The sequence below is a fragment of the Stegodyphus dumicola genome, chromosome 5 (assembly GCF_044657685.1).
Source record: "Stegodyphus dumicola isolate Sdum_Otavi_A_Nest chromosome 5, ASM4465768v1".
NCBI classification, from domain to species: Eukaryota; Metazoa; Arthropoda; class Arachnida; order Araneae; family Eresidae; genus Stegodyphus; species Stegodyphus dumicola.
The window spans coordinates 103,848,725-103,863,154 of record NC_140772.1 but is presented as its reverse complement, the minus strand read 5'-3'; the positions used below and the strand labels follow the sequence as shown (position 1 = coordinate 103,863,154).

The 14,430-nt window shown below is 33.4% G+C and overlaps 1 protein-coding gene across 1 annotated transcript in view; it reads left to right on the top strand.

Annotated features, from left to right (window-relative positions):
* The window catches only part of LOC118205172 (uncharacterized), a 38,092-nt gene extending 24,864 nt beyond the window's left edge, over positions 1 to 13,228 (top strand). Inside the window, exons 4-5 of the mRNA XM_035377464.2 lie at positions 6,550 to 6,703; positions 12,854 to 13,228. Coding sequence (XP_035233355.1) covers positions 6,550 to 6,703; positions 12,854 to 13,161 — 462 coding nt within the window. The 3' untranslated portion in view covers positions 13,162 to 13,228. The remainder of the gene's footprint in view (positions 1 to 6,549; positions 6,704 to 12,853) is intronic.
* Positions 13,229 to 14,430: the final 1,202 nt, after the last annotated feature.

Sequence of the window (14,430 nt, the reverse complement as noted above, 5' to 3'; positions counted from 1 at the left end):
TGCCCTACCACGCAATCTAATGACAGTAGCTTGATCCATAATAAGTAATCGAAGTATTCAAGTTCAAAATCAAAATCAATACAAAATAGATATAAAACTTCAAGAATCAAATTCAGATGTAAATCGAAATAAAAGCACTTATCTGTACTTGAACTGCTTACGAATTCCGTATCTCGCCGCCGTGCCTCCAGAAATTTGTTTACTTCCTCGTATTAGAATGGCGCCGACATGGATGACGCAGTTTCGACTTTAAGCATACTTAATAAATTCAGTCACTCTCGTCTATTTAAACCAAACTGAATACATTTAATAACATAACATTCACACGTAAACATTTAGTAATAATTCAGCAGTACAGATAAGCATAAAATAGGAATTACAACAGTTACAGGTCAGCTACGCTTTTAGCGACCGAATTCTACGAACGACAAATCTCAAAAGCGTGTTGCCAACGCAGGACAACTAAAAGGTAGAAATTAATTCGATAGGCGTGGAAGTGAACAAATGGAAACAGTAAAAAGGTATAATTAAAATGGAACCATTCAAAAGGTATAATTAAAAGTGAAAATGCAATTAATAAAAAGAGTAATTATCGTCATTGACCATAAATTCGTTGACTTTTCAAGGGGAACAAAGTAACGTCCGATCAATTAACAATGATTGTAGTGTCGCTTCAGTTCCGTTAAGTTTCTAATTAAATTTAGTTAAAGCGGAATGGCAACACCTTCTAGTCTCCGCGAAGAACGAAGTAAACAAACTTCGGGTTTCTGTCACGAAATTGAACGTGCATGTAAAATGTAAATAAATCTTATGAATAAGAATCTATAACTTTGTAAGGAATAAAATATTGGTTCCATTGGAGTCAGAGAAGTGTTATTCTCTTACATTTGCATACCAGACACTTGTATGGTGTATGGTGTATCCCGGCGTGATCGAATTCTACAATGGCTGACGAAGACGAAACCGAAATTAAAGCAACAACTCCATCATCTGTCGCCAAGGTAAGCGTTGAAGTTCCTCCTTTTTGGAAGCCAGATCCTAAAATATGGTTTATTCAACTAGAAGCACAATTTAGAAATGCAAAAATTAGTGCAGATCAAACAAAATATGATTATGTTATAAGTTCCATTGAACCCGATATTTTGTCACAGGTATCTGATATTTTGCTAAGTCCACCACAAGATAATAAATATGAGGCAATTAAAAATAGACTAATTTCATTATATGCTGATTCAGAGACTCAAAAAAAACCCAAAAATTCCTGAGTGAGTTAGAACTGGATGACAAAAAGCCATCTCAATTACTATGTGAGATGCGTAATTTGGCGGGCGATAAAGTAACAGATACTTTCCTAAAAACTTTGTGGCTACAACGTTTACCCGTTAATATGCGTAGCATTATATCTGTTAGTAGGGAAGATTTGTCAAAAGTGGCTACAATGGCCGATAAGATTTGGGAATTAAACCCTGTTACTCGCCAAATAGCTGCTGCATCATCCATAACGGTAAAAACGGAAGTGATTGAAAGTTTACAAAAACAGGTTAGTGAACTTAGCTTACAAGTTTCTGCTTTAAACAAGCAACGCCACAGTCGTCCCTATTGTCGTAACCGATCCAAATCACGAGATAGGAGTTACAGTGGTAACAGATCTAGTGATATTTGTTACTATCATAAAAAATTCGGTGATAAGTCATTTAAGTGACTTATCACCGAATAAACTGCTCATCAACATCACAGACAAATAGTCCGGAAAACCAGCTCCCCGTCTCTCATTGACGACGGAGGGACAAGGGGTGCAGCTGAGTCGTCTTTTCATCAGCGACAAAGAAACGGCTACCCAATTTTTAATAGATACCGGGGCAGAAATTTCTGTCATTCCTCCCTTACCTGCAGATAAAAAAAAACATCTCAAAATTAGAACTCTTTGCTGCAAATGGTACGAAAATTAAAACATATGGCCAAAAATTACTCAAGCTTGATCTTGGACTCAGACGATCATTCACATGGCCTTTTGTAATTGCGGAGGTAAACAAACCGATAATAGGCATGGATTTTCTTGCAAATTTTAACCTTTTGGTAGATTCTAAAAATCGCAAGTTGATTGATGGTACTACATTCTTAACAACCAATGGAACTCCTTGTTTTCAAAATAACAATAATAATATTCCGATTTTAAATGCCGTAAATGATCCATATAAACGTATCATTAACGATTTTCCGGATTTGTTAAAACTGAATGTAGTTAATAATAAAGTTAAAAATCATAACATCGAACATTATATCGAAACCAGAGGTCCACCAGTTTTCGCTAAAGCCAGGAGACTCTCAGCTGAGAAACTTAAAGCGGATAAAAAGGAGTTTGAATTTATGCTCCAAATGGGTTTATGCAGGCCATCCAAAAGTAACTGGTCGAGCCCACTACATCTCGCTATGAAGAAATCAGGTGATTGGAGACCTTGTGGAGATTATCGAGCGTTAAACAACGTCATGATTCCTGATAAATACCCTCTCCCATATTTAACAGATTGCAGTTCCATTTTAGCTGGAAAAAACGTTTTCTCATCCATAGACCTCATTAGAGCGTACCAACAAATTCCAGTTCGCGAAGAAGATATACCGAAAACGGCCATTCTCACTCCCTTTGGCTTATTCGAGTTCCCATTCATGACGCTCGGCCTACGAAATGCGGCACAAACGTTCCAACGTTTCATGAACAGTGTGTTGAATGGACTAGAATTCGTGTTTTGCTATTTGGATGACATTCTAATAACCTCTCCAGATGAAGAAACTCACCAAAAACATCTACGAGCAGTCCTCGAAAGACTAAACGAATATGGCCTCTGTATTAATGCGGCAAAGTGTAAATTTTGTCAAGAAAAACTTGCATTCCTGGAATACGAAGTGTCAGCTGAAGGACTTAAACCTCTTTCAACGAAAGTTGATGCCATCAAAAATTTCCCAGAACCAAAATCATTTACTAGTTTAAGACGATTTTTATGTATGGCGAATTTTTATCACAGATTCATACCAAATTGTGCGAAATTGCAACAACCTTTAACAACATTGCTCATTGGTATTAAAAAGAACTGCAGAAAAGAAATAACCTGGACGGCAGAAACAAGAAACGCCTTCCAGATCTTAAAAGATGCACTGATTCATGCCACAAACTTAACTCACCCATCCGAAAAGGCTGAAATATCGCTAACAACTGATGCTTCCGATACTGCCATTGGAGCCGTTTTACATCAGATTGTGAATAATGAAAAACAACCTTTAAGTTTCTTTTCCCGAAATTTGGCATCAGCACAACAAAAATATAGTGCCTACGATAGAGAACTCTTAGCCATCTATACAGCAGTAAAACATTTCAAATACATCTTAGAAGGGTGAACGTTTGCAATATATACGGATCACAAACCACTAACATTTGCCTTCCAACAAAATTTGGAAAAAGCTTCGCCACGACAAGCTCGACAACTATCATATATAGGCCAGTTCTCAACCGATATCCGATTCATACAAGGGCATGAAAATACCGTCGCTGACGCTCTCTCTCGCATAGACACCATTTCTGTACCATCTGCAATAGACTTACAAACTGTAGTAGACTGTCAAGAAGATGACAACTTGGAGATACTAAAAAACAACCCAAACTTAAAAATCCTACAGATCCCTATACCGGACAGCGACAAGAAAATTTACTGTGATACTTCTACAAATTATAATCGACCATACATCCCTGCAAAGATTCGGCAGAAAATATTTTCTTCAATCCATAATTTATCTCATCCTGTAATAAGATCCACGATAAAATTAATAACACGACGTTTCATATGGCCCAATATGAATAAAGACTGCCAACTATGGACTAGAGCATGTTTATCTTGCCAAAGATCTAAAGTTCACAGACACACACATTCATCTTTGGGAGAATTCAAAGTACCTCCACACAGATTCCAGCATTTAAACATAGATCTAGGGGTTCCGCTACCTCCTTGCAAAGGATTCAAATATCTTCTAACCATCATCGATCGTTATACACGATGGATCGAAGCGGTACCGTTAGAAGATCAATCAGCAGAATCTATTGCTAAAGCTTTGATTTATACTTGGTTTTCACGCTTTGGAATTCCGAATCACATAACATCTGACCAAGGTCGGCAATTTGATAGCCAACTTTTTCAAGCTTTAGGAAAATATCTTGGTTTTCATATAAACACTACAACTGCGTACCATCCACAGGCAAATGGCCTGATCGAAAGACAACACCGAACTTTAAAAGCAAGTCTCAAATGTCATCTACTCGAATCAAAATCATGGCTGAAAGCTTTGCCTTTCGTTCTTTTAGGCATAAGATCTGCCATCAAGGAAGACCTAGGTTGCTCATTCTCAGAACTTGTATACGGAAGCCCTTTAGCATTACCTGGTGAATTCTTTTCAACAGTACCTCATATGAAACAGTCTGAATTTTCTCAAAACCTTCAGAAAATAATAAGAGCTATGAAGCCAAGTTCTACCACCACCCATGGAAATAGAACAGTCTTTGTTTCTAAACATCTTTCCAACTGTTCTCACGTATTCCTATACAACAACATTAATAATTTGTCGCTACAGCCTGTCTATCTTGGACCGTATCCTGTAAGAGCAAGAAAGGATAAGTACTTCGATATTGAAATCCAAGGAAAAGTTAAAAGAGTTTCAATAGACAGACTAAAGCCATGTTTCCTAGTGCAAAATTCTGATATTCCTTTCCAAAACTCCCATCCCAAGAAAGCGGAACTTGGGGAAACACCTGCACCCAAGAACACTGAAGAAAATTCAGAAACTCATCATGAAACCAAGACTACTAGAACCGGCAGACATGTGAAGTTCCCCAGTCACTTTAAAGATTATCTTCCATAATCGCTGTCACTAGGAAGGGGGTGTGTAGTGTCGCTTCAGTTCCGTTAAGTTTCTAATTAAATTTAGTTAAAGCGGAATGACAACACCTTCTAGTCTCCGCGAAGAACGAAGTAAACAAACTTCGGGTTTCTGTCACGCGATTGAAAGTGCATGTAAAATGTAAATAAATCTTATGAATAAGAATATATAACTTTGTAAGGAATAAAATATTGGTTCCATTGGAGTCAGAGAAGTGTTATTCTCTTACATTTGCATACCAGACACTTCAATGATTAATAAATGCGAAAGCAAGAATTATGACAAAAAAATTTTAGTAAGAAGAGTTTAAGTTGAGTAAGTGAGATGAATTGAACTAAAATTGCTAATTAGAATGCAGTAAGAAATTGGCTGTACAGTCATGTTTTAAAATCAATCCTAAAATGGAGATATATTCTTATAAGAGTGAGATTTATTTTCTTACTTGAGCAAACCGTCTCCCGACATACTTTCGCCTTTAATCATATTTACTCAATACAAACTTTGTAAAAATAATAATGAAAACAACGCAATCTTTGTAAAAACAAATAAACAAGTAAGAAAAGAGAAATAAAAATATATTCACATAAGACTAAAAGGAAATAGTAAAAATGTATGAAAGGAAATTTATGAAAAGAAGCACGTAAGTTAATTAATTCATCTTCTGGCGTTTAATGCAGATTATGTAAATTTCCTTTTCATACAATTTTTATATTTCCTTTTAGTCTCATATGAACATATTATTATGCACCTTTTCTTACTTGTTTAATTGTTTTTACAAAGATTGCATTGTGTTCATTATTATTTTTACAAAGTTTGCATTGAGTTAATATGAGTAAAGGCGAAAGTATCGGGGGACAATTTTCTCAAGTAAGAAACTAAAATTCCCTCTTATAACAATATATCCTGATTTTAAGATTTATTTTAAAACTTGACTATACAGCCAATTTCTTACTGCATTCTAATTAGCAAATTTACTAAAACTCATCTCACTTACTCAACTTACTTAACTTAAACTCCTCTTACTAAAATGTTTTCATCATAATTATTACTTGAGAAAAAGATAAAACACTTTCGCATTTATTAATTATTGTTAATTCTTCGGAAGTTAGTTTGTACCCCTTGAAAAGTCAACTAATTTCTGGTCAATGACGATAATTACTCGTTTTATTGATTGCATTTTCACTTCTAATTATACTTTTTTAATATTTCCATTTTAAATTTATTCAAGATTCAATTTTTAAATATGCTAATGAATTACACTTAATTTCAATAGCATTCTAACAGATTTGTCATAGGAGATAATATACTAAATAATTTAGTAGAATATATATATATATAATTATATATATATATATATATATATATATATAATTATATAGTTATATACATATAATTACATAGTTATAAATAAATAATAATACATTCAATAACATTTATATTCATATATTTTTAATAGCATTGAGAATTCATGGGGTTCAAAATCTTTTCTTGAAAGATGAACTATTGTTAACACATATACAAGCAACTTTTCTGCTTAAGCATAGCGGCATTCAAAATTAATAGCAAGTAAGCAATTAGATTTCTTGTATTGTACATTAATTGGATTTAAAACTTTATACATTTACGCAGGTATGGTTCCAAAATCGAAGAGCCAAATGGAGAAAACAGGAAAAAATGAATCGCTGCAAACAGAATGTGTGTGATGAAGACATATTATCTGCTTTCACTACAGATCAAGAAGTGAACAGGTATCAGAGAGATTTCGGAGAGCAACAATCTTCGGGTCAGTGTACTTTTCTATATTATCAATGTATCACACAGTTCTCAGCGGTTCCTGTACAAACGGGAATCCAGATTATCACAAGAGATAATTATCACAATAATATTACCTTGGTCAAGAGAGGTATTTTTACTAAAATTACTTTACTAAAGTCTCAGTTCGCACAAATTTTATTGCACTATAAAGTATTTCTCCCATCTTCTTGGCATGCCTTCATGGTGTGGTGGTCTGCACACTGGGCCGGTATTCCAGAAGTCCGCGGTTCGATTCCCGGCGAAGGCTTTGTTAATTTTTCATCTTTCCTGCTTCTAAAAAATACTTAACGTCTCTACTGTACTTAAACTAAATTAGAGATTTCCCTATGTTCGTTATTAGGATTTAGCATTATTCTGAGGGCATATGCGTAAGTGTTTTCGAATACTTCGATAAATGTTAAAACTAAGGAACATACACTATAAATTGCATTTATTAATTCCAACAGTTTTTTATCTTGATAAGTCACATACTGATGAAAGTGAGCTTTTGAAACTTTTAACTGCCTAAAATGAAAGAGAAGTATGAGAGAAAAGAATTATGCACAGTTTTCTGTTATAGTCAAATTACAGTTAAGTATTTTACCTAATAAAAATTGAATGCAGTTTGGAGACTCGGAGTATTTTATAATACTTCAATAAAGAGTTCAACATTAAATATTTCAAAAAATATTTTTAAAGTTTTATAAAGTATAACATTTTTTAAATTTTAAATTAAATAGTTCTGTACCGTTACCTAACACGTGGCGCTGATAACATCTTTTAATAATCACGAATCAGTTGGCTATATTTCAAATTAAATGTAATTATTTTCATTTATGTCAATAAAAGTAAAATAAAAATTTAATTAAGTGCGTACAACTGATTAAATTTGAAACATAAATTAAAAATCGTATGTTTTACCGGATGGAAACACACTAACTTCGTGAAAGAGTTCATCGGATATAAATTAAAAGGTTTTTATTTCACACATGCGCGAGAACGTGTGGGAGATCAATAAAGATCTTGCGTTAGCTGTAATTCTTGCCAGTGATTGCTTCAGATAGGATTGCCAAAGGATTTTGGCAACTGCAGTTTTATAGCACAAACGTTACATATAAAATGTAAAGTCATACGAAGGTTGTAGAGGTACGAAGATAATATTAAAAATAGTAGAAATAAAATATAAGTACATAAGACGGTATATTCATTGCATACGTGCAGAAACTGTCTTAATAAAAAGGTTATCTTTATAAACGACAACATCGTTTTAATAAACGACTGAAGAATTGAATACTGACACAGAATTTTTAAAAGCTATGTTTATTTTCTTCTACACAAGTATAAATGCTTTTGTGTATCTAAATACTCAAGTTTGTCTATGCAAGCTTCTGGCCCACCAGCGGCCGAGCGGTAAAGTCGCTGAACACTGGTAGTTTAGTCTGAGGTTCGGAATCCCGCGAACGGGTTGGCGTTTTCGTGGTTTTCCCCATGTGTAACGTATATACGAGCCAATTTCCCTTAGAAAGTCCTCCACGAAGGCACCCCTCCCCTTAAGCAGATAGCCCTAATGTGCTTTGCCATAATTAAATAAACCAAACCAAACCTATGCAAGCTTCTGTGAGGGGCAAAAACCTAGTGACCATTGGATTTAACACTGGTACAAATCACTATCAGTAGCTTTCCAGAGGTGAGGTAAAGCGCCTATTTCCTAGAAGCGGAGCAGGTGTGTACTTTATGTGGGCCAGAATTCAAGGCGGACGAGAATATCATACATGCGCACAATAAATTCGTAAGTCTTCCTGCTGAATACCATGCATTCTACCGAAAAAGGAGGGTCTGGTAGGTCATTTTTGAAGATGTGATTCCGGATATGGGACAGTAGTTGGTCTAGTACTAACGTCAGTGATTACTTATCTTTTTATTATATTCGTTTCTCCTTTGTTTTTCATTCATAATATCAGTGTCGGCAAGTAAAGCTGACTGCTGTCATGAATTGAGAAAAGAAAATATTGAATGCCTTTCTCTAAAGGATTTTTGCAAAGGGAAGACTAGAAGAAAGAAGAATATACAGTTATTTATAGCTTCTCGATGCATGCAACGATGCGCTTAGCGAAAAGACCGAATTACTTAATGAATGTGTACAAATGACGAGTCTTATACCGCCACTAGCTTTAGTCGAAAGATAGAAGAATATTTAGTATACTTATCGCTATGATTTGGTAAATACTATGACAGATGCTAACATTGTAGACCATTGCTCTGAGAGAAGGTATTTTTAAATTGAGTGAGGAAATGTGAGCCTCAAACTAGGACACTGTAAGACATAATATGTTCTGTAACTTCTGTGAGACCCACGCTAAAATACTATGAGATGCAATCTTTTCTCCGACTGCTTTATATCCTGTTTTAAGATGAAGGAAATTCACCAGGTAGATTCTGTGATTTTGAGCAAGGAGCTTGAGAAGAATTTGAACCTTTTCTTTACTTCAGCCTATGAAGGATCCGTGAAAGACTTTCACAACCGGGACACCCTGATTTTATCATGGAGGTAAGAAAGGAAGGAGTGGCCAATCCGGCATTAGAAGTGAAGCATCGCTAAAAAGCTTCGGTCACCAGATGGGGTGTTTTTTGTTTACATTCAGAAGCTCGCTTGACAGCGCTCTGATAGTATTTCGACACACGACAGTTCCATACAAATCGAAAAACGGGACACTACTGCATAAAAGAAAAATTCTAAGCTGGAATTACAAAAATATAGATTTTAGGAAAAAAGTTATGCTTAAAGAATGAAAAATAGCTCACCGTACCTTTAAAATTGTATACATCTTTCGATACCCTTGATAGAGTATTCGCTGCTTTTATTTATGTTCCAAACGCCAAAATGTTTTAAATAAAATAAATTTTTTTCACATCCACATATTATTGTAATATGTACCTTTTTTAAATTAGTGTAAATTACTTTACTCGAAAAATAGTATAGTGAATGCACAGAAATTAAAGATTTCCACAAGCCAGAACTGAAAAATGGTATTTATGCATGTGCTTGCAAAAAAGCATGTATCTGCATTTAACAAAATACGTAAATATTTATTAAATTATTTATAAATGTATTTGAAATGGAGGATTTATTCATTCATAAACAACTGTGAAAGTTACTGTGAAAAAATCTAATTATTAAATGTATCTAAATTTATAATGATTGTAAATATTATCTAAATATATAACAACCTAAACATTGAATTGTAAACATAAATTGACATCTTGTTGACAAATTCGTTATAAAACTAGTTAAGCAAGAATTGTTCGCACTGGAAAGCAACCTGTTAAAAGGTATTGTAAAGCAATTTCTATGAGATGCGTATTAAGAAAGTAATAAAGAAGAGTTTTGGAATATGTATTGTTGAAATTAAGGGTAAAAAAATCTGATAAGTATAGTTAAAAGAATTATCCCCCTTACATTTCATAATAACTCAGTTACAAGTTTTAAATAATATTTAAAAAATAATCTTTATTTTATTCTCTTTCAGAAATATTCAGAGAAAGTTAAGTACTATTTAAAGTATTTCGCTATTAAATGAAAAGGTGCTCTAATTTGAAATGGACCGAATAGAGCATTAATTATAAATTGACTTTGATTTAAAAGATGCCTCAGAAGTTTTCTATTTAAAAGATGCCTCAGAAACTAAAAAATCATGTCATATATGAGAAAGTATTTTAGGAAGAAGCTCTATGAATAGAAAAGAAATAATGCATAATTTTAATAATACAATAAACTTTGATCTTAATTTTTGTAATCCTTAACCGAATCAAATTGAATTAATTTAATTTTTTTTCTAATGTAATTAACGAAAACTTGGGAAAATATTTCAAATTAAACCATTCTGAGCAAATTGTTCTGTGAAAAGTATCGCAATTAATTCCGTTCAGAATAAAATGTTGTTTAAAACTGTTTTCTTTTCATATACTTAGGACTCTGAAGTATTGTAGAAAAAGAAAATATATACATTTATATGCATATTTATGACGTAATTACAAAATATTTACATCCGATCGTGTTAAAACCAATTGAACTCAATGGTAAATTACCCAATGTTTTGGTTACCAAAGAAGGGATCGCCAGTGCTTCAAAGCAGGGTATGGGAAACTGGTTTAGGGTTACTCCATCTAACTTCCTACCTCCATGGATTTTATCGACCCTCTGAGAGTCAATAAAATTTTAAAGGGGATCATTGATGATCTACGGGTCGACAGCCGAATGTGGAGCAACAGTTGATGGGTATAGTCAAGACCCCATTGATTATAATATTTATAAATATATATATATATATATATGAATGTATATATTAATAAAACTGATAATTTATTGTTTATTGATATAAAGCTGTATCATGATGTTAGGAAGATATCACATAAATTTAAGGTAAAAAACACACTAGAATTGATCTTGATATTATGACGCAAAGAGGGTTGATTGCATTGAAAGAGGATGTTCAAACGGTACGCTAAGTTTTGAAATTAAAAAGTGCTTCAAAAGTAGTATCCCAAAATTAAAAGTTTCTATCGAAGCAACTTTATTGTCCTTTTCCTCTTCTTACCTAGTGGAAGCAACAATTTATTGCGGAAAGAAGAAATAAATTAAATATTTTTGAATGAAGAGATTTAAGAAATAAATTAGACATTTTTATTCCAAATATTAAAAAATTCATTAGTACATCAAAAGCAGCTACAGTATTACTTAAAATCGAATTTTTGCGCAAAAAGAATCGGTGACTTTAATAATGCAAAAAATAATAAAATATAAATCTTATAAATCATATTTATTTCAAAACTTTTGTTCATATAGTCTAAATGCTACCTTTTAAGTTATTTATGTGAAGTAATTAGTATTATGCGTATGCTGCATAGCATATATTGTAGAAAAGCATATAAGGAAATTGAAAAAGAAAACCATTCTTTTAAAAGAGGCATACAGGAAAAGAATTGTGTATCCACGATCTATATGAGCACCAATGTAATTTATATTAGATAAATATCTGATACTTATTCAATTCAGTTTAATTCTGAATGTAGTTTCGGAGACTTCGATTTAAATTATAATCATAGTTTCACCTTTGAAGATGAAATCGTGAACTTGTGTGCTACAACCTACTTTATAAAAAGGTGGAGCTCCCCTTTTGCTTGTAGTTATTCTTCTTGTATAGCATCCTCAAGATAGGCCAAAATTTTGGAGCTCGTACTGTTCGTTGAGAGATCTCGGTCTGTGATAGCAAGAAGTTCGAGTTGCAGACAGGAGTCCAGTGAGAAATTTCTGTTGATTAGTTTGCTGATTATGTTACAGTCTGTGGGGACTTTTGCGTATGAATATGTGAGCCTGTTACTTTAAAATAGGCACTTCAGTGATTCTGTCAACCTCTCCTCCATGTATGATAGTAACTCGTATGGTCATCACTGCACAGCAGTTATTTTCTCCAAGTCATTTGAGACTGGACTTCTAGAAACCTTTGATTCGCGTGCTTTTCTCGAAGCGAAACACGCTAAATGGAAATGAAGTGGGGAAAGAATTAAGCGAGTCGCCTTTTCTCCGCAGATATTGTTTTCAAGGTTACGAGTGAAATCTGATAGCAGGAAATAATTTTGAAGTTCCTATTTTAAAGTAACAGTGAACCATAAGATATTTTACCATATCTTATGGATCACTGTTACTCCATAAGCTCCATAAGATATTTTACCATCACAGAGAGTCGAATGCCCCGTATAATTTATATTTAATTACCTTCATTTTTTCCCATTAACATCACTTTTTTATTTAATACAAATTTATATTTTCTTTCAATTTTCATAAGATTAAGATATATTCATTGAATGATAGATACATTAGATCATGAATTTTTTTATATATGCTCTGATTTTGAATGCAGTTAAAGTAAATCTGCATTGATTCATACATTTACATATTTCTCTTACTTGTCTAGAGACGTTCCTTCACTTAAAGAAACAAAAAAAAAAAAAAAAAAAAGCGTGAATAAGAACTATAATTCATAACGCAAATAAAAACAATTAAAAACAGATTGTAGATTTGTTAAAATAATACTAGACATATAAAAGCTGATTTATTTATTTATTTGTTTAACTTTCATAGATCCTACAGTGATGTCTTATGAAATCAATCAAACTCAAATCAGAATGGATGACTTGTCTAGTCTTGGAATCTTTGCTTTATCATCAGATTGGAATGAAACTACAGACGATAGAACGACAGATGTTGTCCAACTAGCACTAGATGCAGCTGGTGCTTTCCTTTCTCCAACTTCCACAACTCAGATGGAAACAAATACGGAAACAAGCGCCGCTTTTGCAATCACTCAGTCTTGCGTCTTCAATGGAAATTCCTCTGCGGACAACAATCTGCAAAATGAGGCGGAGATAAAAGAGGAAGCAACAGGATGACCATAAATAAAGCAGCAGTGTTTTGTACAAACCCGAACAGAAAAAGAATAAATTTACTTTATTGCTATTTATACGAGACTATCTTGATCGACATTCTTTTTCAGTATTTTATTAAACCACTTGCTTATAGAAAAATTTAAGGGAAAGATATAAACATTGTTGAAATAAAAGAATAAAAGGGTATTTCATAGAGAACGACGTTTCAATTCAAGCAGGGCCGGTTCCAGTATTTTTGATGCTCTATCCCAGCGTTTCCCAACGTAGGGCCCACGTCCCACAAGGCGGCAATGAGACTGTTAAGGGGGGCAATTCGAAAATGGACTCTCCAGATTTTAAGGGGACAAAGGAAGTCAAAATTTTTCGAAATTTCATTTTTTTTTATTCCCCAAAATAAAGAAAAATGTAAGTGATGCATATGTAAAATGTTTTTAAATTGCGGTGCATTTTAAATATTTTATAAAGAATTTTCGCTGTAGACATGGACATTTAAATGCTTTTAAAGGGCATTTAAATAACTGACACATTATGCTTTCCAGACGTTTTTCACACATTTCAGCCAACGAATTTATTTTATTTTTTACTGTTGAAATGGCAATCGGTATATTATTTTTTCCTTGAGGGACAACAGCAGCTGCTTTCAGCTTTGTTTATATTAATCTTATATTTATTTCTTTTAGCCCTTAGTGAAATGAGGGGTGCAAGCAAGAAAAAAAGTTCGTCAGTATTCGGAGGTATATTTAAAATTTGGTTTCGTACCCAGTCGATAAATGGTCACCTTTTGCCTTTTATGCCAATAATGCCTGACCAACGAATCAATGAAACTAGGTCATCTTGAGGCACATTTGAAGGCGAAACATAATGCTGATATTAATTCAGATTTGAATTATTTTCACTCTTTAATATTTCTCTTTTTTTTTCAAAAAATTTCCTTAAAGTCCCTACTTACTGCTCATAATGCAACTGTTAATCGTGCTTTTGAGGCTATTTATCCTATATTATTATTTCATTACTCATCGCTTAATCTGGGAAAAGCCGTACTATAGGGGAGAATTTGATCAAACCATCAATATCAGCATTTAAAACTGTTCTAGAAAAAGATGACGTTAAAGCTATGCTAATAAGTAACAATACAAAGATGAAATGAGTGAGATATTGCAATACAACTTGTTGAAAAGCTGAAAACAAGAAAATTTTCGATGCAAATGGATGAACTAACTTTGAGAGACAGTGAGGCCGTACTCGTTACTTATGTGAGATATATTCATAAAG